The sequence below is a fragment of the Mustela nivalis genome (genome assembly GCF_964662115.1).
Source record: "Mustela nivalis genome assembly, chromosome: 5".
In the NCBI taxonomy this organism is placed as follows: domain Eukaryota; kingdom Metazoa; phylum Chordata; class Mammalia; order Carnivora; family Mustelidae; genus Mustela; species Mustela nivalis.
Window position 1 is genome coordinate 82,990,740 of NC_139024.1, and position 26,175 is coordinate 83,016,914.

Here is a 26,175-nt window from a genome sequence, read left to right on the forward strand (position 1 = left end):
TGTCTGGTAGGTAGGTAGATGGATGGGTCTGGAGTTCTGGAAAGTTGTAGACTGGAGAAGAGATTTGGAATCACTAATAGATGGCAGTTAAAGCCATAGACGGGTATGAGAAGGTCAAGGACAGCTGTGATAAATGCCACATTCAGGGGCATAGTCTCTGAGAAAAGAGAAGTATGCCAAGGTTTGAGAGCACTTGAGAGAGAAAATAGATAGCAGCAGGTTCTGCAGAGAGGTCAGGTAAAGTGATAGTTGAGAAAACATCCAAAACCTTTGGACTTGGCATGTAGAGAGCCCTTGGTGGCCTGAGTGAGAGCATTATTGGTGTGAGCAGGGCAGTATAATTTCAAGAGGTTAGTAAACAAATGGAGATCTGAGAAAAAAGGTGAAGTGATGCCCTCCCCCCATTTTTTTTTAAAGGAACTTGGCTCAGAAGGGAGGGAGAACATGAGCACTGGAATTCTAGAGAGGAAGGGTTTGTTGTTTTAATAGAAACTAGAGAAGGTGAGGATAGGACCAGGTAAAAATAAGTTTTAAAATGGGATGGGGGTTACTGCTTCAAATATATTCCTATCATAAAGGACAAAAAAAAAAAAAAGGGGGGCCAAGATCTGTTCTAGATTAAATAGACCAAAGAGTCACGACAGCTAGTTGTGATTTGTGACTGTTGATTGGATCTTGGGTTTCTAAAAAACTATATAGCCTTTTTTTTTTTTTTACAGAAATTTGATTATGGTGTGGATATTAATCTTAGAGAGTTATTTTAGTAGGTATGATAATTTTGCTTATTATTAAGTAGAGCAGTGTCCTCGTTCTGAGGAGACGCATGCTGAAACATTTAGAAGTGATTTCATGATGTGTTGCAACTAACTTTTAAATGATTCTGGCAAAAGCAGAGAGGAGACAGATAAAGCAGATTTGGCCAAATGTTAACAGTCAGTCTAAGGGAAGGATATACAAGTGTTTATTGTAGTATTTCCGTTTTTCTGGAGGCTTACAATTTTTCAAAAATAAGCAGCTGGAAAAAGTGGAAGAGACATATTTTCAGTGAGCAAAGAAAGTGTCAGACTCATCAAGTTTCACTGGACAGAGGTGTCCAGAAAGAGGACTTAGTCAAGTGATGATAAAACTGCAAAAAAGTAGGTGTGCTTGGGTGGCTCAGTTGTTCAGCAGCTGCCTTCAGCTCAGGTCGTGATCCCAGGGTCCTGGAAAGAAATCCCGTTTAGAGCCTGGTATTGGGCTCCCTGCTTAGTAGGAAGCCTGCTTCTCCCTCTCCCACTCCCACTGCTTGTGTTTCCTCTCTCGCTGTGTCTCTCTTTCTTAAATAAATAAAATCTTAAGAAAAAAAAAACAACTGCAAAAAACTATTCCGTCAGTTGTACATTTTGAGCACTTTTTACATTTTTAATTCCTGCTCTTTTAAATCCCATTGTTTTAATATTCATCAACTATTTTTTCTTTAAATATTGTATTTGTGGGTGCCTGGGTGGCTCAGTGGGTTAAACCTCTGCCTTCGGCTCAGGTCATGATCTCGGGGTCCTGGGATCGAGCCCTACAAGGGGCTCTCTGCTTAGCGGGGAGCCTCTTCCCTCTCACTCTCAGCCTGCTTCTCTGCCTACTTGTGATCTCTGTCTGCCAAATAAATAAATAAACTCTTTTAAAAAAATACATTTAAAAAATAAATAAATATGATGGAGTTTTTTTAGTGGTTTTTATTATACCGAAGGCCGCATTTTTTTCATTTTAGTAGAACTTCTTCAGTTAATGGGAATCCCTGGATAAAATAGAATGGAATTTGTTCATAACGCTAAGGAATGGTTTTAGCATACTGCATAGCTAGCACTAAAGAACCTGGTACTGAAAAAAGAAAATTTAGTATCGCTCGGGATATTGTTCCCACTATTGAAGATTATGACATATTTATTTACTTATTTGTTTATTTGACAGAGAGAGATACAGTGAGAGAGGGAACACAGCAAGGGGAGTGAATGGGAGAAGGAGAAGCAGGCTTTCCGCTGAGCAGGGAGCCTGATGCAGGGCTTAATCCTGGGATCCTGGGATCATGATCTGAGCTGAAGGCAGACACTTAACGACTGAGCCACCCAGGCGCCCCTGGGACATATTTAGATGGGCTTTTGAAACTTTCTTTTTGAAATATAGTATTTTCCCTTTCATGTTTTAGCTAGATGCACAGAGATGCTAGATGCATCTCAGAGTTGCCTAACTGGCACAGCTGTTTAGTTTGGTAAACCGAGACCCTCCAGGGTGATGTCAAATCAGTGTTTGGGACATATTTATAACTCTAAAGGAATTCTGTATTAGACAGGACAAAGCAGAAGTTGACATTAGGTCTGACCTCTTTTTTTTTTTTTTCTTTTTTTGAAAGATTTTCTTTATTTGAGAGAGTGAGAGAGAGCACAAGCAGGGGGTGGTGGGGAGGAGATGTAGAGGGAGAGGAAGAAGCAGGCTTCCTGCTGGGACCCCTATGTGGGGCTTGATCCCAGGGTCCTGGGATCAAAGGTGTACGCTTAACTGACTGAGCCACCCAGGCGCCCCTTACTCTGACCTCTTAACCTGTTTTCTACTTTAAATATTTTTGTTGATAAGTTCTGTCAGGGTCATTCTGTCAGCTGTGCCTCTGTCTTTTTCCTAGACTGAGACCCAGAAGGAATTGTGGAGAACATCTCATCAGAGTTGTCAGTGGCTTCCTTCTCTTCCTGAGATGCTCCTTCAGAAGCAAACAGCCTCCTGGCTTACTTCTCCCCTCACTTCCACCCCGGCCTCCCTTGAAAGGAGACTTTCTTAACCTCAGCACTCTTAACAGTTTAAGTGGGATAGTTCTTTGTTATAGGGGGCTGTCTTGTAGGATGTTTAGTCTTTACCCACTAGATGCTAATGGTGCCTTTCCAGTTTTGACAATCTAAAATGTCTCCAGGGGCACCTGGGTGGCTCAGTGGGTTAAAGCCTCTGCCTTCGGCTCAGGTCTTGATCCCAGGGTCCTGGGATTGAGCCCCACGCGGGGCTCTCTGCTCAGCGGGGAGCCTGCTTCCTCCTCTCTCTCTGCCTGCTTCTCTGCCTACTTGTGATCTCTGTCTGTCAAATAAATAAACAAAATCTTTAAAAAGTAAAATAAAATAAAATATCTCCAGACATTGCCACATGTCCCCTGGGGAACAAACTCTTCCCCAGTGGAGAACTGCTGGCGAAAGCAGTGTCTCCTAATTGGGGGTGTGCCTTTAATCAACAGGGAAGATGTTCTAGCAGTTCCTTCTGTCCAGGGTGGTGCATGATACCTTGATTTTCATAATTCTGCTGGTGACCCTGCCTGTGCCCTTGCAGGTCTAAGCCACTGTTAGGAGTCAAGCTCACTCTGGAACTTCCCTCTGTGGCAAAGCTCATTCCTGCCAGAGTTGGATCTCTCTTTCCTTCTGGAGGTAAAGGAATTGCCATCAAGGCTCAGCTGATTTCAGTCAGTCCCCTCATGCTTGATACATAGCCATGAGTCTGTGTTTGATTTTTTTTTTTTTAGAGGACAAGATTTTTTATTAGTATTTTTTAATACAAGTCCTTGTGTTGAGGAATTTCAGATCACAGCAAGGAGCTGCTTTGTTAGTATGAAATCCCAACCCAAAGGGGAATTTTTTGTGTATGTTTAATTAACATATTTGCTAGATGCCAGTACCCCTCCAGTGTGACCATAAAAAATGTCTCCAGACTTTCCAAATGTCCCCTGTCCTGAATCACCCCCAGGTGAGGATGACTGGTCTAACCAAAGCCAAAAAAGGGCTTATTATGAAGATCCCCATATGCTCTTAGAAACTTTATGAAGTTATTAGTAATAATCCATCCATAACTTGGGAAGTGTGTCAGAATCTCAAGGAAGAAGGATGTACAGTTGGAAAAAATATATTCAGTATTGTAATATCATTGTATACTTGAATTACAAAGGAAACCCTGTTGTTTTTACAATACAAACTCTGGGTTTGGTGAGATGTTTATGTGTATTAAAAGTAAGCAGAGGTTTACAGAAGGTTGTGAAATTGTCGTCAGAAATTATGGTAGTTAGTTCTCCTCACTTGCGCTTTTGTTCCTTTCAGAGTTCTCCTAAAGGCACAATAATGTGATGTTCTCTGCTGCCTGAGGGCTACCTGTATGTGCTCCACCTTCCAACACTTTCAGATTTTTTCTCGTATTCTCACTGCTCTCTTTTCTGGCCCTTTACTAAATTTTAATGGATTTTGACTGGATATTGTTGGGTAATTAATTATGGTTTGTTTGGACATTATCCTTGCTTGCTTAGAATGTCTGTTAATTTCAACAGAAAAATTCTCTCTGGAATCACTAGTCACAAAATCACGATGTAAAAAATATTATTATAAGTTACTGCTTTATTTTTCCAGGAATCATTGTAGTTTCTCACTTTTCCAGTTCTCAACCACTCAGTTCTGATAATTGAGGGACACGGTATTGTGGTTTCTGTACTGCCAGCTTGGAGCAGGAAAATACTTGGTAAGGGAGGCAGCATGCATAAAGGTTAAAAGCATCAACCCTGATGTCAGGCACACTTGACTTCACATCCCAGCAAGTTATGGAACCTTTCTGAGCTTAGTTTCAATATTTGAGAAATGGGATTAATCACACTTACCTTTTGGCAAAACTGAAAGCAAAGAGAGACAAACCAAGGAACAGACTCTTAACTATAGAACAAACTAACAGTTGCCAGAGGGGAGGTTGGTGAGGGAATGGCGGAAATAGGTGAAGGAGATTAAGAGTACACTTACCTGTGATGAGCACTGAGTCACATATACAGTTGTTGAATCATTATATTGTACACCTGAAACTGATAGAACTGTATGTTAACTATATTGGAATTAAAATTAAAAACTTAATAAAAAGAAGTCACACCTACCTTCTGGGATTGCTGTGATGATTTACAAAGATAATGTTTCTAGAGTGCTTAGCATGATGCCTAGCATATAGAATGGCATAACAGGAAGTGGGATAGCAATGCAATTTGGCATAAGTCCTTAGTTTCTAATGAATTGAATTTTTTCTAATTCCTGAAGTCTTCATCTACTCTTAAAATTTTATTTTATTTATTTATTTTTTAAGGTTTTATTTATTTATTTGACAGCCAGAGATCACAAGTAGGCAGAGAGGAAGGCAGAGAGAGGGAGGAAGCAGGCTTCCTGCTGAGCAGAGAGCCCAGGACCCTGGGATCATGACCTGAGCCGAAGGCAGAGGCTTAACCCTCTGAGTCACCCAGGCGCCGTACTCTTAAAATTTTAGAGCTAGAGGGGACTTTGAAAACCTCCTACTTCACAGTCCTTTTATTTTTTGGATGAAATAGACCAAGTGACTTAGCCAGATCATAGCAGTGTAGTGTAATAAATGCCACAACAGGCATATGTTGAAATTCTATAAATACAGATTTTAAAAATGTCTTTTTGGAGCTTTAATTTATATGCTACGAAATTCACCCATTTGGAATGTACGATTTAGTGTACATTTTTAGTATATTCACAGAGTTGTGCAACTATCACCACAATTTAAGTTTAGAACGTTTTTTGTCACTCTAGAAAGAAACACTGTATATACTAACAGTCACTTCCCATTCTCCCCTCCCTCCCTTGGATAACTACTAATGAATCTACTTCCTGTCTCTATAGATTGCCTCTATTCTTGACTGTTTGCATTTTATTAATGAAGTCTTATGTTATCTTTTGTGACTGTCTTCTTCCATTTAGCATAATATTTTCAAGTCTCACCTGTGTTGTAGCATGTATCAATACTTTATTCCTTTTTATTGTCCAATATTTCATTGTGTGGGTATACCACATTTTATTCATCCATTCAGTAGTTCATGGGCATTTGGATTGCTTCTATTTTTGAGCTGTTATGAATAGTGCTGCTTGGATATTTGTATGCAAGTTTGTGTTTGGAAATGTTTTAAATTCTCTTGGGTTCATACTTAAAAGTGGAATTACTGGGGGGCGCCTGGGTGGCTCAGTGGGTTAAGCCTCTGCCTTCAGCTCAGGTCATGATCTCAGGGTCCTGGGATCAAGTCCCACATCGGGCTCACTGCTCTGCAGGGAGCCTGCTTCCTCCTCTCTCTCTCTCTGCCTGCCTCTCTGCCCACTTGTGATCTCTCTCTGTCAAATAAATAAAATCTTTAAAAAAAAAAAAAAGTGGAATTACTGGATCATACGATAACTCTGTTTAAATTTTTGAGAAACTCAAACTTTTCCAAAGCAGCTGTACCATATTCCCACTAGCAGGGTTCCAGGTGCTGAACATCTTGCCAGCTTATATGATTTCTTTATTATAGCCATCCCCGTGGTTGTGAAGTAGTGTCTCATTGTGGTTTTGATTTGTATTTCCCTGATGACTAATGACGTTGAACATCTTTTCATGAATTTATTGGCCATTTGTGTATCTTCTTTGGAGAAATGTCTATTCACGTTCTTTGTCCATTTTAAAATTGGGTCATCTTTTTATTATTGAATTGTCCTAATTCTTTACTCTGAATACCAGTCTCTTATCAGATATATGGTTTGCATATGCGTTCTGCCATTCTGTGTTGTCATTTCACTTTCCTAAAAGGTATCATTGGCAGTACAAAAATGTTTTATTTTAATGTAGTCCAATTTAGTTTTTCTTTTGCTGCTTATGCTTTTCCTGCCTTATCTAAGAAACCATTGCCTAATACAGTGTCATGAAGATTTTCCCCCACGTTTTCTTCTAAGGGTTTGTAATTTTAGTTCTTAAGTTTATGTCTTTGATCCATTTTGAGTTCATTTTTGTGTATGGTAGAAGGAAGGGTCCTATTTCATTCTTTTGCATGTGGATATCTCGTTGTCCCAGAACCATTGGTTGAAAATATATATTTTTTAAAAGATTTTATTCATTTATTTGACAGAGAGAGAGATCACAAGTAAGCAGAGAAGCAGGCAAAGATAGGGGGAAGCAGTCTCCTTGCTGAGCAGAGAGCCTGATGCGGGGCTTGATCCCAGGACCCTGAGATCATGACCTGAGCCAAAGGCAGAGGCTTAACTCACTGAGCCACCCAGGCACCCCGAAAATACACATTTATAAATAGAGTTTACCCATCCTTTTATCTGAACCTCGAAATGAAAGCCCGTATGGCCTAATAAAAACACTGAGCAAGAGCAAAGACTTTGGGGAAAGGATTTAGCCTCATTAGGTGTGGGGGGTTTCTCCCCTCCCCCAGCCAGTTCCTCAAAGACTAGATTCCCTGCCTGTTAATTCACCATTAGAAGTCTGTTTCTGATTCAGTTGGTTAGGGTTGAGGTCCTGGTATGAGCGTTCATTAATAACTGTCTAGGGCGGAGTGGGCACCTGGGTGGCTCAGTGGGTTAAAGCCTCTGCCTTCTGCTCAGGTCATGATCCCAGGGTCCTGGGATCAAGCCCCAAATCAGGCTCTCTGCTCAGCAGGGAGTCTGCTTCCCTTCCTCTCTCTGCCTGCCTCTCTATCTACTTGTAATCTCTGTCTGTCAAATAAATAAATAAAATCTTAGGGGAAAAAAAAAAACAAACTGTCCAGGTGATTCTAATGTGTAGGCCCACTTCATAACTAGTGAACTAAAGGGCTAAGAGTCATAAAGAGCACCAGTCAATCAGTCCCCCAGAGGCTCTGCTGGAAGGGGAGATAGGCTGAGGTGCTCGCTGGCTGGTGGCACTGTGGGCCTGCTTTTCTCCGCTGACCTCCAGGACTGTTGTCCTCTGCTCTACAGAAGGCAGCATCTCCTTAATAAAAAAAATTGAATTATATCCTGTCAGTGCTTTTTGGGGTTATAAGCACTTTGGGGATGAGGTATGTGAGATAAGAGGACCTCTACATTTAAGGGGGAAAAAGACCAATAGAAGAGAACATAAATCCCAAGCCCTATTTTTCCTTCTTTTTTTCTTTTTTTTTTTTTTTAAGATTTTATTTATTTATTCAGGGGCGCCTGGGTGGCTCAGTGGGTTAAGCTTCTGCCTTTAGCTCAGATCCTGATCGGGTGTCCTGGGATAGAGTCCCGCATCAGGCTATCTGCTCAGCAGGGAGCTTGCTTCCCCCTCTCTCTCTGCCTGCCTCTCTGCCTACTTGTGATCTCTCTCTCTCTGTGTCAAATAAATAAGAAAAAATTTAAAAAAAAAGATTTTATTTATTTATTCATTTATTTGACAGAGAGAGACACAGCGAGAGAGGGAACACAAATGGAGGGAGTGGAAGAGAAAGAAGCAAGTTTCCCGCTAAGCAGGGAGCCCGATGCTGGGCTCTATCCCAGGACTCTGGGATCATGACCTGAGCCTAAGGCAGATGCTTAACAACTGAGCCATCCAGGCGCCCCTCTCTTTTTCCTTCTATAAATAAAGGAAATACTTTTTTTTCTTTTTTTAAACACAAGCAGTTTTTAAAAGAACTGTTTGACTGCATTTTACAAATGTTAGTTACAAGAGAGTATTATACTTCGACACTTTAGTTTTTACCTTTTATTCTCTGGCTACTGTGAAACACTTTGGCTTTGAAGTAACTATGAGAACAGATTGAATTTTGAAATTAAAGATCTCAGGTCTTTTAAGTATATAAAACACAAATAAAAGGCTCTTTATTTTCTAAAGTCGTGTTTGTGGAAAAGCATGAGGACTGCAACGTACAAAGTCTGAAGACCCAGTGCTGTAGTTTCCGTGTTGCCTGAAATTCTTGCTCTAACAATAACAAAGAGTATCAGCATGTTCCGCACAGTAAATCTTGCTTTCAGTGATTAGTTCCTCCTCCTGTGTTGCTAAAAGGCGTATCGGATGTAAATGCAAAGAAATAAGATCAACAAGACTCCATGTTGTGTTTCTTTTTATTTAAGTAAATTACTGGTAACAGACCTCTTGTGATTGGTTTCAGAAATCATTTTGGTACTAGTGTTTCAGAGTCCCATTTCATTTATTTATTGTGCTCTTAGACTAGCATTCCTCAAAGTGTTTGGGAACCAGTACTGGTCTGTAAACCATTTGTTACTACCCCACAATTAAGAAACACCTAAAAGCTGTATGCCACTAACTTGACATTGTCTAGACATCGATTTTGTTTTACAAAAACTTTGGTCTGCAGTGGATTAGGAAAAACACAAAGCTAGTCCTGCCCCCACAGATGGTCAGGAAGCGCTGTTCTAAAGGAAGGAGCTTTGAGGAGCAAGTACTTGAAAGAAACCATCTTTGTTTTTACATTTATTTTCTTTTTCCTAGGGATTTTGTATTGGAAGACATGGATCTCGCTGCCAGTGAGCTCAGCATTTATGACAAACTTTCAGAGACTGTTGATTTGGTGAGACAAACAGGCCATCAGTGTGGCATGTCCGAGAAGGCAATTGAAAAATTTATCCGACAGCTCCTGGAAAAGAATGAACCTCAGAGGGGGCCACCCCAGTATCCTCTCCTGATAGCTATGTATAAGGTAAAAATGTGTTCTGATGTGGAGATATCTTATAGAACACAAATTCTTCAACTTTCTCTCCAAAAACTACTGTCCTCTGATTCTACCACTGAACCTTAGTTTTTCTGTGAATAAATTGGCCTTTGCTATCATTACCATGTGTTACTAGGAATTTGATTGTTTTGTTAAATATCCTAGACGGAAGCTATATGTTTATAGTTAAACTGTATTTGTGTGTATTTTAAACTTTTTTTTGGTATAATTTTTCATATGATAGAAGCTTGATAAGCTTTGCAGTCCTCATAGTTCTCAAAATCAAACTTTATTATTTTTTTTTAAGATTTTGTTTATTTATTTGACAGACAGAGATCACAAGTAGGCAGAGGCAGGCAGAGAGAGAAGGGGGAAGCACGCTTCCTGCTGAGCAGAGAGCCCAATGCAGGGCTCGATCCCAGGACCCTGGGATCATGACCTGAGCAGAAGGCAAAGGCTTTAACCCACTGAGCCACCCAGGTGCCCCTCAAAATCAAACTTTAAATGCTTTCAGAAGTGGATGTAAATGACTTGTTTATGAAAATGGATTAGTTCTAAGGCACATTGGAAATAATATAAGAGGTGGGGGTTTTTCTTGGCATTAAAATATTTTTTTGCTGGGACAATTATTAATCCTTTCCCTGTCTTTCCTTATAGGTCCTTGTAACCCTGGGATTAATCTTGCTCACTGCCTACTTTGTGATTCAACCTTTCAGCCCATTACCACCTGAACCAGTGCTTTCTGGAGCTCACACCTGGCGCTCACTCATCCATCACATCCGGCTGATGTCCTTGCCCATTACCAGGAAGTATATGCCAGAAAACAAGGGAATTCCTCTGCATGGGGGTGATGAAGACAGACCCTTTCCAGGTAGAATGCTGCATTTTACTACTTCTGAGAGACAGCTTTATTGACAGTATACAATGGGAAAGGAAATAACGTGTATTGACATCTAATGAGAGACACTTTCCCTATTTTGTCTCATTTAATTCAGTGGGGACTGATGGGTTTTATTGTCCCTGTTTTTCAGATTGAGAAACTGAGGCTCAGAGAGATTAAGAAACTGAACAGAAAAACACTTCTGGGGGAGCCAAATTTCAACCCCCTCCAATACCAAAGCACACAAGTGGAGATGAGTGTTTCTGTTTATAGAAATGATCTGAATGTTGTATTCTACCCTCTTCTCTCTTGTGCTCCCTGTTCATAATAGGCATTTTAATAAATAGCTCTTGATTTACTGAAATCAAGGCTTGCTTTTAGCCATATCCTCTAATAGTCCTTGCCTGTTGGACTAGGTTTTTGTCCCAGTTTGTCATGGTCTTTTAGTTTAGTCTTTTCTGTCTCGCAGTATGCTTATTTCATGCTCCTAAGCGAGTTCTGCCAATAAATTGAATTTAAAAAGCACTTAACTTAGTAACGGTGCATCATTGATGCCACAGGAATTTCTGGTCTGACGCATCGTTTGAGCACTTTCCTTCTGAGAACAACATAACATGACAAGACTTGAAATTTACTCTTTGAGAAACAACGAAGGGGATTTTGTTATTTTGGTGGTGTTAATCTTATTTGCCTGTATGAAGGAATATGTAAATTAATTTCACAGATGGAGTTCAGAACTTTTTGTTTAACCGTGTTCTGAAACCTTTAGGTTCCAGCATAACTGTTTAGGAAGTATGTTCTCTCTTCATTTTGCTTTCAGCAAAAATTTCCTAGTGGAAACTACACTTTATAATGCCCCTATATAAGCCAAGACCTAATCAGTCATAAAAAATCACTTGGATTGAGTCTCCTTTGAAAGCTATTTTTGTACACTTGAGGGAGGAAATTATGGAAAGATTTCCAAAATTATACTAAAATCAGAGGAAGGGAACATTACAAAACAAAAAGCCTTGTGAGTTGGGTTTTTTTTGTTGTTGTTGTTAGCTCATGTATAGAAAGTTTTTAATTCCAGATTTAACGTCCTTGTATTTATTGGAAGGGTTGTTTTTGAAATGTCAACATCAAAGCTTTAAAAAAAAAAAAAAAAAAAAGCACCATTTCCAATACCCTATCACGGAAGGTCCAGAGCACATGGGGGAAAGATCCAGAGAAACTTGTTAATCAGGCCAGCCTGTGCTGCATCCTCACATGCATCAGCCTCCTTTCCAGTCTTCCTCTCACTGCCTCCCTCAAGGCATCTTCTGCTGTTTGGCACACAGAGATGAAGTCAGCAGTGTTTAGTCCCAAATTGATGGCAGTTTCTTTCTTTCTCCCTTTCCTGTAAGAGATTTCCGCAGGCTATTTAATTAAGAAGTGAGAGTTGTTGAGACAAACCATAAGTGACTCTTAATCTCACAAAACAAACTGAGGGTTGCTGGGGGGAGGGGGGTTGGAAGAAGGGGGTGGGATTATGGACATTGGGGAGGGTATGTGCTTTGGTGAGTGCTGTGAAGTGTGTAAACCTGGTGATTCACAGACCTGTACCCCTGGGGATAAAAATATATGTTTATAAAAAATAAAAAATTAAAAAAAAAAAAAAAGAAGTGAGAGTCGTTGGACCATTGCTTTCAATTCTCTAAGTCAGAGTCTAGTAATTCAAAAAACCTTAGTGTCTCATCCACAAGCCTAACTATTGGGTCCACTCCAAATGAATATTTGCCTTGCAGATGGAAATAAAATGAGTCCTTGGAGCTCAGTTGTAAAGAGAGCATTGGCAGGGTGGGGTTTTAGCTCTCTAATGTTGTTGACTCTATTAAAGTGCTGCTTTTACTTGTAAATGTGGACATTGATGCACCATATTTTCCTGTGTGTGATCATTCTGGGAAGCGGTGGCCATGTAGAATGAACAGCATTTTGCATAGCATTTGGAAGGAAACTTAAGAATGCATAATATTGTAAAAGGTAAATAGAAACATATTAGGGAGAATTAGGCACAAGAAATAGGAAGTGCTGGGCCTGTAAGAGGGCTAGAAAAGATATACAAGATATCATTCCTAATGTCATGGTACCAAAAAACAACTGTCTTTTATTCAGGATTACTTAGTGATACCTTTGAAGTGAATGTAGAGAGTCTGGCCAGGCAGATTCGGCTCCCTGAAGGAAAGCCTGCTGGCATATTGGGGCTGCCCTGTCTGTCTAACTTGTCATCTGTCCCCCCCACCCAGTCCTCTGACACTCCTTGCAGTGGCATCTTGGGAATGACCAAGGGCAATGGTGGGAGCAGTGCTGATATGCCCCAGGCAGCACTACCAGTGGTGCTAGGTTTCCTCTTGACCTCTGGTATTTTTTCCTCTTGACTCCACCCAGGGAACAAAAGGCAACAGAAGTGAGATTGTTTTTTTAGGTTCCAGCCTTGGATCGGAAACCCTGCTCCTGAATCCTCTTGATGGGAAGGAGCAAAGTGACTCTCCAGTGACTCACATCAACCTCCCACTCTGCAGCAGAAAATAAATAAGCTGACACTTCCTTAGTACTTATCTGATGCCAGGCCCTGTTCAAAGGGTTTTCCATATATTGCCTCATTTAATCTTTACAATTTTCTTGTGAGGGAAGTCCTGGTTTTATGCACGTTTTAAAGATGGAGACACTGAGGTACAGTGACATTAGGTCACTTGCTCAAGGTCCCATGACTAATAAGTCACCGAACCATGATTCGAACCCAGGCATCCTATTCTCAGAGTCTAAGCTCTTACCTTGTACTGGGAGTTGTGTGTAGCTACACAGTGTACCTGAAGAATCTAGCTTTAAGTTTGATTTGGGGGGAAAAAGAAAAGTTTGATTTTGGAGTTCTGTACTCTCTCTTAGCTCACCAGATGCTTCCTCTCAGCTCCTGAGTGCCCAGAACAAGGTTTTGCATGTGATACTGCAGATCCAAAGATAAGCCAAGCTCTTGGTGCTTTAGAATTTTTCTAATCTAGTCTTTTCCTAGGTATTCAGCCCCACTCATCTTCCTGGTCTGTACCCTTATGGGTAATACTTCACTTATTGTTTGACTGAATCCTTTATCTTACCAACCCATAGTTTTCTTTCACAATCTCAGTCTTAGTTCTTATTTTCTCTCCAGCCTCTTATCTTCATATCCACTTTGATCTTACCAGCCATCCTCTTGGCTTTCACCCTTCCATGGAGTCACAGAGTCTTAGAGCTAAAAAGGAACTTTAGTGTTGATCTATTGTATAGCCCCATTTTTTTAAAGAGGAAATGAAGGACAAGAGAGGTGAAGTAACTTGCTTACCCAGCTAAAAATACCAAACTGGCACTTGAACCTTTGTTTCTTAACTCTAATGTAGCATTCTTTCCATCACACCGCACTTATGGCCCACTGTCTCTGCCCTCAGCCAAGCCAGGCTCCTGCATGTTAGGTCCAATTACTTTGTTTACTTGGGACATCTATAATTTTTTTTAAGATTTTATTTTTAAGTAATCTCTACATCCAACATGGGGTTCAAACCCACAACCCTGAAATCAAGAGTCGCACGCTTTCCTGAGTTGAGCCAGCCAGGTGCCCCTAGGCATAGGCGTCTATAATTTTTAATTATGACATCCATTTTTACTGAGGAGGCCTGTGATAGTTCCCATATACAATGAGAAAGTGTCTCTGTGGATCTGTACTGCATAATTGGAACTTCATGTCTTCATGAACTTTCAAGGAAAGGTTGAAGTAGATCCAACATCAAGGAGTTTTGAGAATAGTAGATCATTCATGGACTTAGAACTAAGGACCTAATCAGAGTCTAAGCCAGTGCCCAAAGATGAAATTCTCAGACCTCAGGTAATGTCCCATCCTCTTATTTGCAAAGAAAATTTGAGGTGATAATAGTAACTGTGTGATGCACTTTCTGTATCAAGCTCTGGGCCATGTATTTTCTCAGTCATCACAGCAATCACAGAGTGGTTACCGTTTCTATGTCCATTTCTTTTTTTTAAGGTTTTATTTATTTATTTGACACAGAGATCACAAGTAGACAGAGCAACAGGCGGGGGTTGGGGGGGAAGCAGGCTCCCTGCTGAGAAGAGAGCCTGATGTGGGGCTTGATCCCAGGACCCTAAGATCGTTACCTGAGCCAAAGGCAGAGGCTTAACCCGCTGAGCCACCCAGGCGCCCCTTTATGTCCACTTCAAAGATGAGGAGACTGGTATGCCCGGGATTGACTGTTCTAAAAGTCTCACAGTTAGAGACCATGTTTTTAAACTGAAGTCTAGTTGACACACAATATTACATTAGTTTCAGGTGTGCAGCACAACAAGGAGACAAGTCCCTATGTCATGCTGTACTCACCACAAGGGTAGCTACCATCTCGCACCATACAGCACTGTTACAGTACTATTGACTACATAGTAGCTGTGAATTAGGGGAGCCAAGCTGTGCTTTTCCTCCCGGTGACTCATTCATTCCATAACTGGAAGCCTGTGTCTCCCAGTCCCCTTCACCTATTTTACCTATCCTCCCTCACCCCCTTTTCTCACAGCAACCATCAGTTTGTTTGCATTTATGGGTCTGTTGCTGCCTTTTATTTTTTCGATTCCACATGTAAGTGAAATCTTATAGTATTCATCTTTGCCTGACTTACTTCACCTGGTACAATGTACCCTCTATCTGCGTTGTTACAAATGGCAAGATCTCTATCTTTTTTTATGACTGAGTGATATTCCTCTGTGTGTGTATTTGTGTGTGTTTGTGTGTGTGTAGTACTTCTGTCATACCTTTTTAAAATACAAAATAGCTAGTATACAGCACCTGGGTGGCTCAGTTAGTTAAGTATCTGCCTTCAGCTGAAGTCACAATCCCACGGTCCCGGGATTGAGTCCTGCTGAGCAGGGAGTCACCTTCTCCCTCTACCACACCCCCTGTTTGAGATCTCTCTCTCACATTCTCTGTCTCTCAAATAAAAAATAAAATCTTTAAACAATTAGCTAGGATAGGGAGGTTATTTGGAGTAAGGAAACCTTAGACATTAAAAAACTTAGGAAGTGACTATCCAAATTCCACAGGGCTTTATCTGGTGCTGCAGGGAGGGGATAGAAGAGAGGACTGGGGAGAGGTGAGATGTAGCATGCAAGGGGGCTGAAGAAGAGCTGTGTACTGGAATGGCCTAGGGTGGTCTGCTCTGTGCTGTTGGCTATTTTCCAGGGTACGATTTTGCTCACTTCGTGGTATGATGGTTCAAGCCAGTTGTATAGAGAACACATCAGATGAAGCCTTTTCAGGTAGATGGAGGCCAAGTGGGGAGTCTGGGTACTTCTCCTTTTGTTGTTGGGGATTTTATAGGAAGGGGAGGAAGGAGCCCCAGCCGTGCACCCCCTCATACACCCAGACAATTCACTACCTGGCCATTCATCAGTCACTTCCCACCAAAATATAAGCACATTCTTTATCCACCTTTGGTGATCTCAAGGCTGTAGAGAGATCAAAAGTAGCTCTCCCTCTTGAAGCTTGGCTCCCCTAATTCAGATGGATGGCATAAGCTACTCCATTCCAATGATCCATTTTTCCTCATCATTTCCCTTCTTTCTTTGCTGGCCACCAGCCTGACCAGTGTCTCTGTTCCTGTCAGGTACTACTCCAGAGGCCTGCCTTCTAAGATAACCGAACTCTACATTTTGTAGCTGATACTCTCAGCTTAAGTTTTCATAGTCCCCAGCAGCATTTTTATTTATTTGGAAAATATATAAGACACATACAAAGACAATAAAGGGGTATAAGATTTTTATTTTTAGAAATACAGTTTTAGGGGCGCCTGGGTGGCTCAGTGGGTTAAAGCCTCTGCCTTCGGCTCAGGTCATGATCCCAGGGTCCTGGGATCGAGCCCATCGTCTAGCTCTCTGCTCAGCGGGGAGCCTGCTTCCTCCTCTCTCTCTCTGCCTGCCTCTCTGCCTACTTGTGATCTCTGTCTGTCAAATAAATAAATAAAAATATTTATTTAAAAAAATATAGTTTTAATAGAGACTTCTCTCAGTCCTTCTAACTCCTCCTCCCACCCAACTACTGGTAATAATTTGATATACATACTTGTGAATTTTTCCATGGCTATACAGATAGGTACACTTAACATATATAAATATATTTTGGTACATACCCAGGAGACTGACTTATGTACATACTTTGAGCTAGTACGATAGGTTGGGTGCCTTAATACAATAGAAATTCATCCTGTTCCAGTTTGTAGGTGAAGTCCAAAATCAAGATGTTCGTAAGGCTCTCCTCCCTCCAAGGAAGGTTCTTGTTTGCCTCTTCCAGCTTTTGATGGTTGCCAGCGATCCGTAGTGCTCCCTAGCTGTGATAACATTTCCCCATCTCTGCGCCCACCTTTACTTGGCCATTTTTCCTCTGTGTGTCTTTGTGTGGTCCTCTCCTCTTCTTATTAGGGATAATATTTGGAGTAGATTTAAGGCCCGCCTTACTACAGTATGACTTCATCTTAATCAGTTACATCTGCAAAGACCCTATTTCCAATTGTGGTCACATTCTGACTTTCCAGAAGGACTTAAATGGGGGGGGCGTTCCTATTCAACTGAGTATATATACCTTTCCAGATTTTATATTACTCCATTCTGTGAATATTCCATCATTTAAGTTTCTACAGAGTTTTTTTTATTATTTTTTTTTTTTTTACTATTATTTAAAAAATGCACCTGGGACTTTAATATATACATATCTTTATATACATGTACTATTATTTCTGTAAGAGATTCTTAGAAGTCAAACAGCTCAGTGGGTTAAGGCCTCTGCCTTCGGCTCGGGTCATGATGGCAGGCTGCTGGGATCAAGCCTCACATCGGGCTCTCTGCTTGGCGGGGAGCCTGCTTCCCCCTCTCTCTCTGTCTGCCTTTCTGCCTACTTGTGATTTCTCTCTGTCAAATAAATAAATAAAATATTAAAAAAAAAAAGTCAAATAGCTGGGTCAAAAGGGCATGCACATTTTGAATTTTAATAAATACTACCCAGATTTTCTTCATAAACTTATATCAGTGTATACTTTCATTAGCAGCATATGTGCAGTGATACTGTCATTGTTTTGCCAGTTAGAAAAACCGAAGAATGATGTCTTATTTTAAATTGCATTTCTTTGATTATTATGGAATTGGATGCCTTTCTATATGCTTTATAGGCCGTTTTATTTATTTTTTTCTGTGAATTACTTGTTTAGTCTTTGCCTGTTTAACATTTTCTAATAAATAACAGTTCATTATATATTAGAGGTGAAGTCCACTATGCTTGGAAGTCCCTATAGAGATATTCTTTGCCTCATATGCAAGTATTGGTTGAATCTGTCCATGTTTTCTTCATGGCATCTTGGTCTGTGTCTTGCTTAGGAAGCCTTTATTTTCCCCCCAAATTATAAAAATCATATTTTCCTCTAATTATTTTTAAAGTTTTGTTCTATCCACTTAGGTCCTTATCTAGAATTTATTTCCGTGTATAGTGAAAGGTAGAGATCAAACTTTATTTTCTTCCAAATAGGTTGCTACTTGTCCCAACATCATTTACTGTATATCCATCCTTTCTTCACTGAATTAAAACTGACCTTTATCATAAATTAAATATTCTCATTGTGTGTATGTGGGTGTATATACTGGATTTGTTGCTACATTCTTACTTGGTTTTATTACATTTTTTTGTCTGTTTATAAGAATACAGTTCTCATTATTTGCTACGGTTATGTTCTGTAAAGTCCCTATAAATAGTGAATTAGTGAATATTGATCCATTGCCCTTAAGGGAAATCATAGTTGTGCTCCTCAGAGTCTCTGGCCACATTTTCATCAATTGATGAATACTTGACTTTGTTTTATCTATGTTTTTGTTTAAAGATACCTCATTTAATACATATGTTGTTGATTCATTAACATTGAATTCACATTCAACAATGCGATAACTCATGCCTAAACAAAGCTTATCTAACATATATTTTCTCTGTAAGGCACATCACAGTGTGCTTGCACTTAAGAAGGCTAGAACTTTAGCACTATGCTTGGAAGCCTTTTTTTTTTAATTAACTACTTGTCGAGCAGTTTTGGGTTTGTGTTCACAGCAAAATTAAGCAGAAAGTACAGAGAGTTCCCATATACCACTGTCCCCACAATGCATAAACTCCTTGGGAGCCATTCTAAACAGCAAAATCGTCAATAAAAGTGCAAAAAAATGTAGCACCAAATAGCAAAAAGAACACTCATTTATAGCATGAGAGGTGAAACAAAACGGCCAAGTGTCAACTTCTTCTACTTCAGCTAGGATTTGCCACTCTGCATGGCTGAGGATGACTGCAAAAGCACCATAAGAATTGATTGGGGTTACAAATAAATTTCAGGGAGTAGGCAGATTCACAGATCAGAATCTGTAAATAGGATTGACTGTACTCTTTTAATTACAGTCACTTTATAGAATGCTACTAAGTTCTTATATCTAGATGAGCAAGATCCTTATTTTTTTTTTCAAGAATTTATGTTAAAAAAAAATTATGTTCTTTAAGTTCAATAATAGACAAAAGAGGGGCACCTGGGGGGCTCAGTTGGTTGAGTATCTGCCTTCAGCTCAGGTCATGATCTCAGGGTCCTGGGGGGGTCGAGCCCTGTTTTAGTCTCCCTGCTCAGCAGGGAGTCTATTTCTCCCTCCCTCTGCCCAACCCGGCTCCCCTGCCCCCCCCAACTCTCTCTCTCTCTTGCTCAAATAAATAAATAAAGCCTTTAAAAAATGGGCAAAAAATCTGAATAGACATTTCTCTAAGAAAGATATGCAGATGACAGGAACATAAAGTAGTGCAGCTGCTTTGGAAAACAGTTTAGCTGTTTCTCAGAAAATTAAACACAGAGTTACCAAATGACCTAGTCATTCCGCTCCTACGTATGTACACAAAAGAATTGAAAACACATGTCCACACAAAAACTTGTACGCAAGTATTCATAGGAGTGTTTTCCGTAACAGTCCCAAAGTAGAACTGTCCAGCAACATATGAATGAATAAACAAAATGTAGTATATCCATGTAATATTACTTGGCAATAGAAGGGAAAGGACAACTGACACAGACTGTAGCATGAATGAACCTTGAAAACATTAGGCTAAATTAAAGAAGCCAGACACAAATGACCATATATTGCACAATTCCATTTATTTGAAATACCAGAACAGGCAAATCCAGGGAGACTAAAAGAATAGTGGTTCCTTAGGGCTGGCAGGAGAGGGGTTAGAATGGGAAAAGTGTCTGCTAATAGGTATAGGGTTTCTTGTTAGGGTGATGAAAATGTTTTAAAATTAGATAATGGCGATAGTTATTACAACTCTGTGAATATACAAAAGCTACTGAATTATAAAGTTTTTTAAAAAGATCTATTGATTTGAGAGAGAGTGGGAGCGGGAAGGAGGGGCAGAGGAGGAGGGAGACTCTCAAGCACACCCCCTGCTGAGCGTGGAGCCCATCTCCAGACTCAGTCCCAGGACCCTGAGATCATTACCTGAGCCGAAATCAAGAGTCGGCGTCTTAACCTTGACTGAGCCACCCAGGTGTCCCTGAACTGTACACTTTAAATGAATGAATTTTATGGTCTAGTAATTATATCTCAGTAAAGCTGATTTTTTGTTAGTGTTTTATCTACAAAAAGAAAGCAAAATAATGCCACTTCCCTCCAGTCCTGCCCCTCTTCATGCCCCACATGGAGAGAGGCTTGCTTGAACTGTCTGGTGACTCATGAGCGGTCAGGGGTGAGGGTCGTCAGGTCTACCATCTGCCCAGGGTCCATCACATAGGCTCTTACTGTACTCTGTAATGGTATCTGGGCCTGAGGGGGCCATCCTCCGTAGATCTGAAGCAGCGACCAAACTTTGTAAGTTATTTGTATTACCAAGGACGCCTCTGGCCCTGAAATTCTTTCCAGAGTTAATCTGGGGAGGGGATGGATTACTGCCTGTTGTTGTTCTCACACATTTACTCTTCTAGATGAACTTCAGAATGGGATTGTCACAGCCTCACACCACCCCACCCCATCTCACCTCACCCCACCCCACTTTCACCAGTAAGAACTCTGATGGGAGACTATCCAAGTTCTGATCTTTGGGTAGACTTGGCCTCTTTTTAATATTTAGTCTTCTATCCTGGATCATGGTATGATATGTTTATTTATTCAGGTCTTATTTTATGTCCTCCAGTCAAATACTACAGTTTATCTTTTTTGTGAAACTTACTGCTAGTTATGAATGAGGCCTTCTTCCATTTCAGTTTTGCAGTGAGAGGAAGAGGTAATTGATGTTCTTGTGTCTAGGTGTGTTTACCTTACATCCTGCCACTTTATTCAGTCCTCTTTGTAGTACTCTAGTCTCTCTTTTTCTTTCCCAATTTTTCCTTTCCGGGGTTTTCTTCCTCTACCTCTTTTTCAGGGCACCTCTACCCGGAAATCCCAGGAGTGTCTAAAGCTCCAAATAAAACTGAAATTCAGTGAGTCACAGCTAAAATGATCTCTCTGTGCCCTTAGGTTCAGAACTGCTCACTGCTAGCCCCTAGCCCTTAAAGCATGTTTGTATGCATTAAGAGAAGATGCCCCTTTCTCTGGGCACTTGATTCTTATCTACTGGAGAAATTGCCATAATTAACTGATTCAGTTGGAATAGGATTCATGCCTGTAAGAAAATGTCATGGTGAATCTGCAGGTCTCCAGTGTCTCCTGCACCCGGGCCCCCTTAGGCAAGGCATGCTCGGGCAATCTCAGTGCACAGCATTCTTTAGATCTGTAGATTGTGCTGTCACTGCCTCAGTTTACCTCTCATTATATGTCACCTCTCGTCACAGTACAACCTCCGCCCCCCCCCAAAAAGGGACAAAAACAAAGTACAATCCAATGTTCCTCTTTCCAGCCTCTCTCTTCTCAGACCCTCTAGTTACAGCCCAGAATAACCTTCCTAAAGCATTGGAAACCCTTACCCAGAGGCCTTTGCTGGTTCCTTGTTTTGGTCAGAGTCAGAAGTACTTCACTCCCTGGAGGCCCTCATCATAGCCATGCTACTTTTCCTTTCTGCTGCCTCCCGGTCTTTGGTCTTCCCCCCACACTCTGGTGCCTTGGTCACTGCTGTCGCCCTTCACTCTCTGCTTGCTCATCTGTAAAGGGAGAAGAGCAGCACTTCCTCAATAATTTTATGGTAAAAAGTAAACGATAGAGCATGTGAACATGACCAGCATGGGGCCTAGCATTTAACACGTCGATGTCCTTTCTATTCCTTTCTTAGAACTCCCTCACAAGGACTTTGGAAAGTGAAATGCTATATAACATGTTATGATTACTTATGGCTCGTTGTATGTCTGTTACCCAGAGTGCTTGTATTTGGGCAAGAATTCATCGTATTTGACCTATAATTAGGAACATTTGAAAATATTCCAGAAGAGGCGCACCTGGGTGGCTCAGTTGGCTAGGTGTCCGACTCTCAATTTCGGCTCAGGCCATGGTCTCAGGGTCATGGGATCAAGCCCCATATTGGAATCTGTGCTGGGAATGGAGCCTTCTCTCCCTCTCTCTCTGCCCGTGTCCCCCACTCATGATCTCTCTCTCTCTCTCTCTCTCTATCAAAATAAAAAAAGAAAGAAAGAAAATATCCCAGAAGACAAAAAGTCTAGGGGCACCTGGGTGGCTCAGTGGGTTAAAGCCTCTGCCCTCAGCTCGGGTCATGATCCCAGTGTCCTGGGCTCTCTGCTCAGCAGGGAACCTGCTTCCCTTCCTTTCTCTCTGCCTGCCTCTCTGCCTACCTGTGATCTCTGTCTGTCAAATAAATAAATAAAATCTTTAAAAAAAACAAGTCTAACTTTGTAGCCTCAGTGTGCCCCCTGAAACAGGTGCCATAGGAAGGTTCCTGGCTGTGCCTGGAGGCTTCTGGCAGGATAAGGATGCAGCAGAGAGTCCCCTAGCTGGCAGTGTGTCCACGACTGAGGCACATGAGGAGGGGAGATACCAACCACCTCAAGGAAACACAGATTCTCTCTGCAAGAGATGGAGGGGGTTTGGAGGGCACCCGGGAAACAAGCTGAGAACAAATGCAGTCCTTCCCTGGTGGGGATTTCCTCCACCCCACTACTGTTGCCTTCAGAAAATAGGGAAAAAGCACTTGCTGTCGACTGCAGCAAATGTTTTGGTTCAGAGAATTAACTTCATTTCAGCCACATTTGGCTGTTTGTCTTTTGTTCTAGACATTCTCCTGATTTGGTTTCCATTAGGTTTGAATCTGAAACCATCTGTGAAAATTTTGGATCCAAATTAGAGTTTATCATAAGCACATATCTCAGAGAACACAGATGAAACCCAGAGTGGAACAGAAAGCAAACAAGAAATAATGCAATAACATTAGAAACAGAATAGTGTCAGAGGGAAGGAACAGAAGGAAACTGAGAAGCGCTGCATAGAGAGAGGGAGCCAACCTTTCAGCAGAGGACCAGCCAGAGAAAGGGGTCTGAGCTGGGACAGAGTGTGTCTTTTTTTTTTTAAGATTTATTTGAGAAAGAACCTGAGGAGGGGTGCTGGGAGCAGGAGCAGAGTGAGAGAGACAGACTCCCCGCTGAGCACAGAGCCTGTCTCGGCCTGATCCCACAACCCCCAGATCATGATCTGAGCTGAAACCAAGAGTCCCACGCTTAACCAGCTGTGTATCCAGGTGCCCCACAGAGAACTGTTTTAATGGGCACATACAATTTACTTTGTACCAGAGATGGGCTCATGAGAAGTCCTATTTCCTCTCCATCACTTCTCTCTGCCTTCTTTTCTTACTCTTCTTTCCCAGGGTCATCCTGACCTCCACTTGGAGAAGACATGCAGTGGGGCTCATCACTGATGGTGGGACCACCCTTCCTGCCTCCCCAAGTGCTATAGACTTTCAGACGTTTGGGTCACTGGTTAGAAAATGGGAAAGCTCTATCTCCAGCCCCACATCACTGAATATCTTCTCCAAATGGTTGATGTTGTTGATTTGACTTAGGAGATACATGTACATATTAAAAAATATTTTCCATGAAGTGTAGAAGAATATAGAGAGGAACATTCCTCTCCTGCCCACCCCTATCCCGTGCCCTCTATTCCCTCACCAGAGGCTACTTATTCCATATGTACCTTTTCAGAGGTCACTCCTAGCTTTTAAATCATTACATCTTTGCTTTTTCCTTTTGTTGCTGAGGCTGAGGATTTACCTGCTGTGTTCTTTCTGTATCTGCCTTCTCCATATCCCTTCCTTGCTCAGATTTTGACCCTTGGTGGACAAACAGCTGTGAGCAGAATGAGTCGGACCCTGTCCCTGCCAACTGCACTGGCTGTGCCCAGAAATTACCCCTCAAGGTAATGCTCTTGGAAGATACCCCAAAGAAATTTGAGAGACTCCATCCTCTGATGATCAAGGTGAGCAAGAAGCCTCATTCTCCCACTGCTAGGCTATTTATTTAATGGCTAACAAGCATCAAGCTCTGTGACATACCTGAGAAGGAATGTTTTGTTTTGTTTTTTTGTCCCTCTTTTGTTTTCTGCCTTGCCAAGACCGGACAGCTCTTGTTGTCCAAGGAGCTTCAGCATCTTCTGTGCCAGTACCCTGAGGTCACGGAAGGTTTCAGCGAAGGGTTTTTCACCAAGTGGTGGCGCTGCTTTCCCGACCGGTGGTTCCCATTTCCTTATCCGTGGTGAGTGTGGGAAAGGGCACTTAGCCTGCATGCGGTAGGAAGGGGGCTGAGCAGATGTCCAAGCAGTACTGGCTACCCAGACCCTCCCTAGCCTCGCACTGGGTAAGCACTCTTCAAGTTAGATGAAAGCATCCTGATTTATTTCTGAAGTCATGTTTAGTGTTTGTGTTTATGCAGACTGCTTCCTGAGTGTTGAGGGCTAGAGAGAAAGCATGAAAAACAGAAGACCAACTTCATTTCCTGGCACTCGTTTGTGCCAGGCTGTGTGCCTTAGTGCTTAGCGTCTGGTGCTCATTGGTGATGCTCATAATAGCTCTGGAAGTAGGCACTATCATGGTCATTTTTCAGATCAGAAGTGGGAATCAGGTTAAGAACCTTGCTTAAGGTCACCCAGCCAGGCTCAAAACCCAGATCTGTCTCCCTCTTCCTGCCTTTGTCCTTCCTATAGAAGACACGGTCGGGGCACCTGGATGGTGCGTCAGTTAAGTGTCCAGCTCTTGATACCGGCTCAGGTCATGATCTCTGGGTCTTGAGACTGAGCCTCCCATCCGGCTCCGTGCTCATCAGGGTGTCTTCTTCTCTCCCTCTTCCCCTCTCCCTGCTCACACTCACGCTTCCTAAAAAAATAAAAAGTAAAATCTAAAAAAAAAGAAAACATGGTCCATTTCTTGGGGTGAGGGTTGCTCTCTAGAAAAAAAAAAAAAAAAAAAGGAAAGCCCGTTTCCATCTAGAACCATTCCAGAAGAGAATTAAAATGCCTTTTTTTTTGGGGGGGGGGTCTTTTTGTTAGATAATTTCTCAGTGCTTTGGTCTTTTTAAAAAATTTGCATTTGCCTGTTGAATACTCTGGTTTAACCAGTCAGCTTCCCACTGCATGCCATACCACCTTAGAAGAAAGTTCGTGATTTTTGCCTCCTCCTCCTCCCTTCTGTTCTCCCGCCTGGCCTGCTGTTAGTTACTTCAGTCTCTTTTCCAAGATAGAATGAATGGACTGTTTATTTTCTTCCTCTATATGTTGTTTTAGCTGGACTTCATAAACACCCCACCCACGTGTACAAATTGCGGCCGTGGAGTTACGTGTGTACCAGTGCGTGTCACAATTAATTGATTTGGCATGACTCCTCTTCATGAACCTAATACTTAAGATATTGTCCTGATACTTTTCCCTGTTAACCCACCGCCCACAGTTTTCCCACCCTTGCTTAGCTCTCTGTTAGTCATGGAGATAGAGGCTGGCTTGCGCAGCTGAATTACTTTTGTCTCTTTCAAACTTTTACAGGAGAAGACCTCTAAATAGAGCACGCATTTTACGTGAGTTTTTTCCTGTTTTCACCTACCTGCCATTTCCAAAAGATGCCTCCTTAAAAAAGTGCTTCCTTCTTCAACCGGAACCTATTGTGGGTAGTAAGGTAGGACACTTTGAGAAGACTTGGGTCTAGAGTTTTCCTCTTTTGGCACCTGGGCTGATGTCATAATCCCTTGCTTCCCTGCATGTCAACTCAGAAGGTGAATTGAAGGGACACCCACATAATCTAAAGTTCTCTCCATCTGTTGCTAGCAAGGAGACCTGCAGTGGCCCACCCTTCCACGAAGACGTGCTTACAGAAAGTCTTCTTACCTTGCAAATCTGTTTCCTGCCCTTGACACCTGAGGTCAATCTACTTTTCTACATTAGGAGATAAAATCCTGAAATTTAAAGGGACCCAAGCATGCAGTTAGTTTGACTTCCCTACCTCAAAGTAGACAGCAACAAAGCTGTAAGCAGCTCAACTTACTCATTTTGTGGATGGGGCCACTGAGCCCCAGAGACAGTGATTTGCCCAAGGACACAGCAAGTTAATAGGAGGGCTCTACCCACCCACCCCCTATTCCCAGGTTAGCGTTCCCCAGAAATAAACAAATGAGAATCTTCAGGTAGAGAACCTGAAAAGCAAAAAGCTTAAGAAGTTTAGGGATGAAAGGGTTGCCAGATGTGCCCAAGGCAGGCAGACCAGTTTAGGTAGCAACACTTCTTACTTAGTCCACGGCCAAGTACCCAGAGCCCACATTACCTCTCTGGGGCCATCTGTTTTGTGTTGTGTCTGTTTACTTTTCTCTGAATT

At 41.6% G+C, this 26,175-nt stretch overlaps 1 protein-coding gene and 2 long non-coding RNA genes across 8 annotated transcripts in view; 2 read left to right on the forward strand and 1 right to left on the reverse strand.

The window, feature by feature from the left end:
* The window catches only part of LOC309865655 (bombesin receptor-activated protein C6orf89 homolog), a 48,290-nt gene that overhangs the window by 11,362 nt on the left and 10,753 nt on the right, over window positions 1–26,175 (forward strand). For 4 of the 6 annotated variants that reach the window (XM_082732236.1, XM_082732238.1, XM_082732237.1 and 1 more), the window contains 5 exons: window positions 9,241–9,448; window positions 10,118–10,331; window positions 23,644–23,798; window positions 23,934–24,073; window positions 25,353–25,482. In XM_082732236.1, the coding sequence (XP_082588362.1) occupies window positions 9,241–9,448; window positions 10,118–10,331; window positions 23,644–23,798; window positions 23,934–24,073; window positions 25,353–25,482 (847 nt within the window). The remainder of the gene's footprint in view (window positions 1–9,240; window positions 9,449–10,117; window positions 10,332–23,643; window positions 23,799–23,933; window positions 24,074–25,352; window positions 25,483–26,175) is intronic. The other 2 variants (XM_082732239.1, XM_082732240.1) reach the window with 1 other exon arrangement.
* Window positions 14,524–17,982, forward strand: LOC309865657. The gene is made up of 2 exons (XR_014312221.1): window positions 14,524–17,639; window positions 17,674–17,982. It is a non-coding gene; the product is annotated as an uncharacterized lncRNA (long non-coding RNA).
* On the reverse strand, window positions 19,530–22,167 carry LOC309865658. The gene is made up of 2 exons (XR_014312222.1): window positions 21,350–22,167; window positions 19,530–20,237 (listed from the first exon to the last, which is right to left on the reverse strand). It is a non-coding gene; the product is annotated as an uncharacterized lncRNA (long non-coding RNA).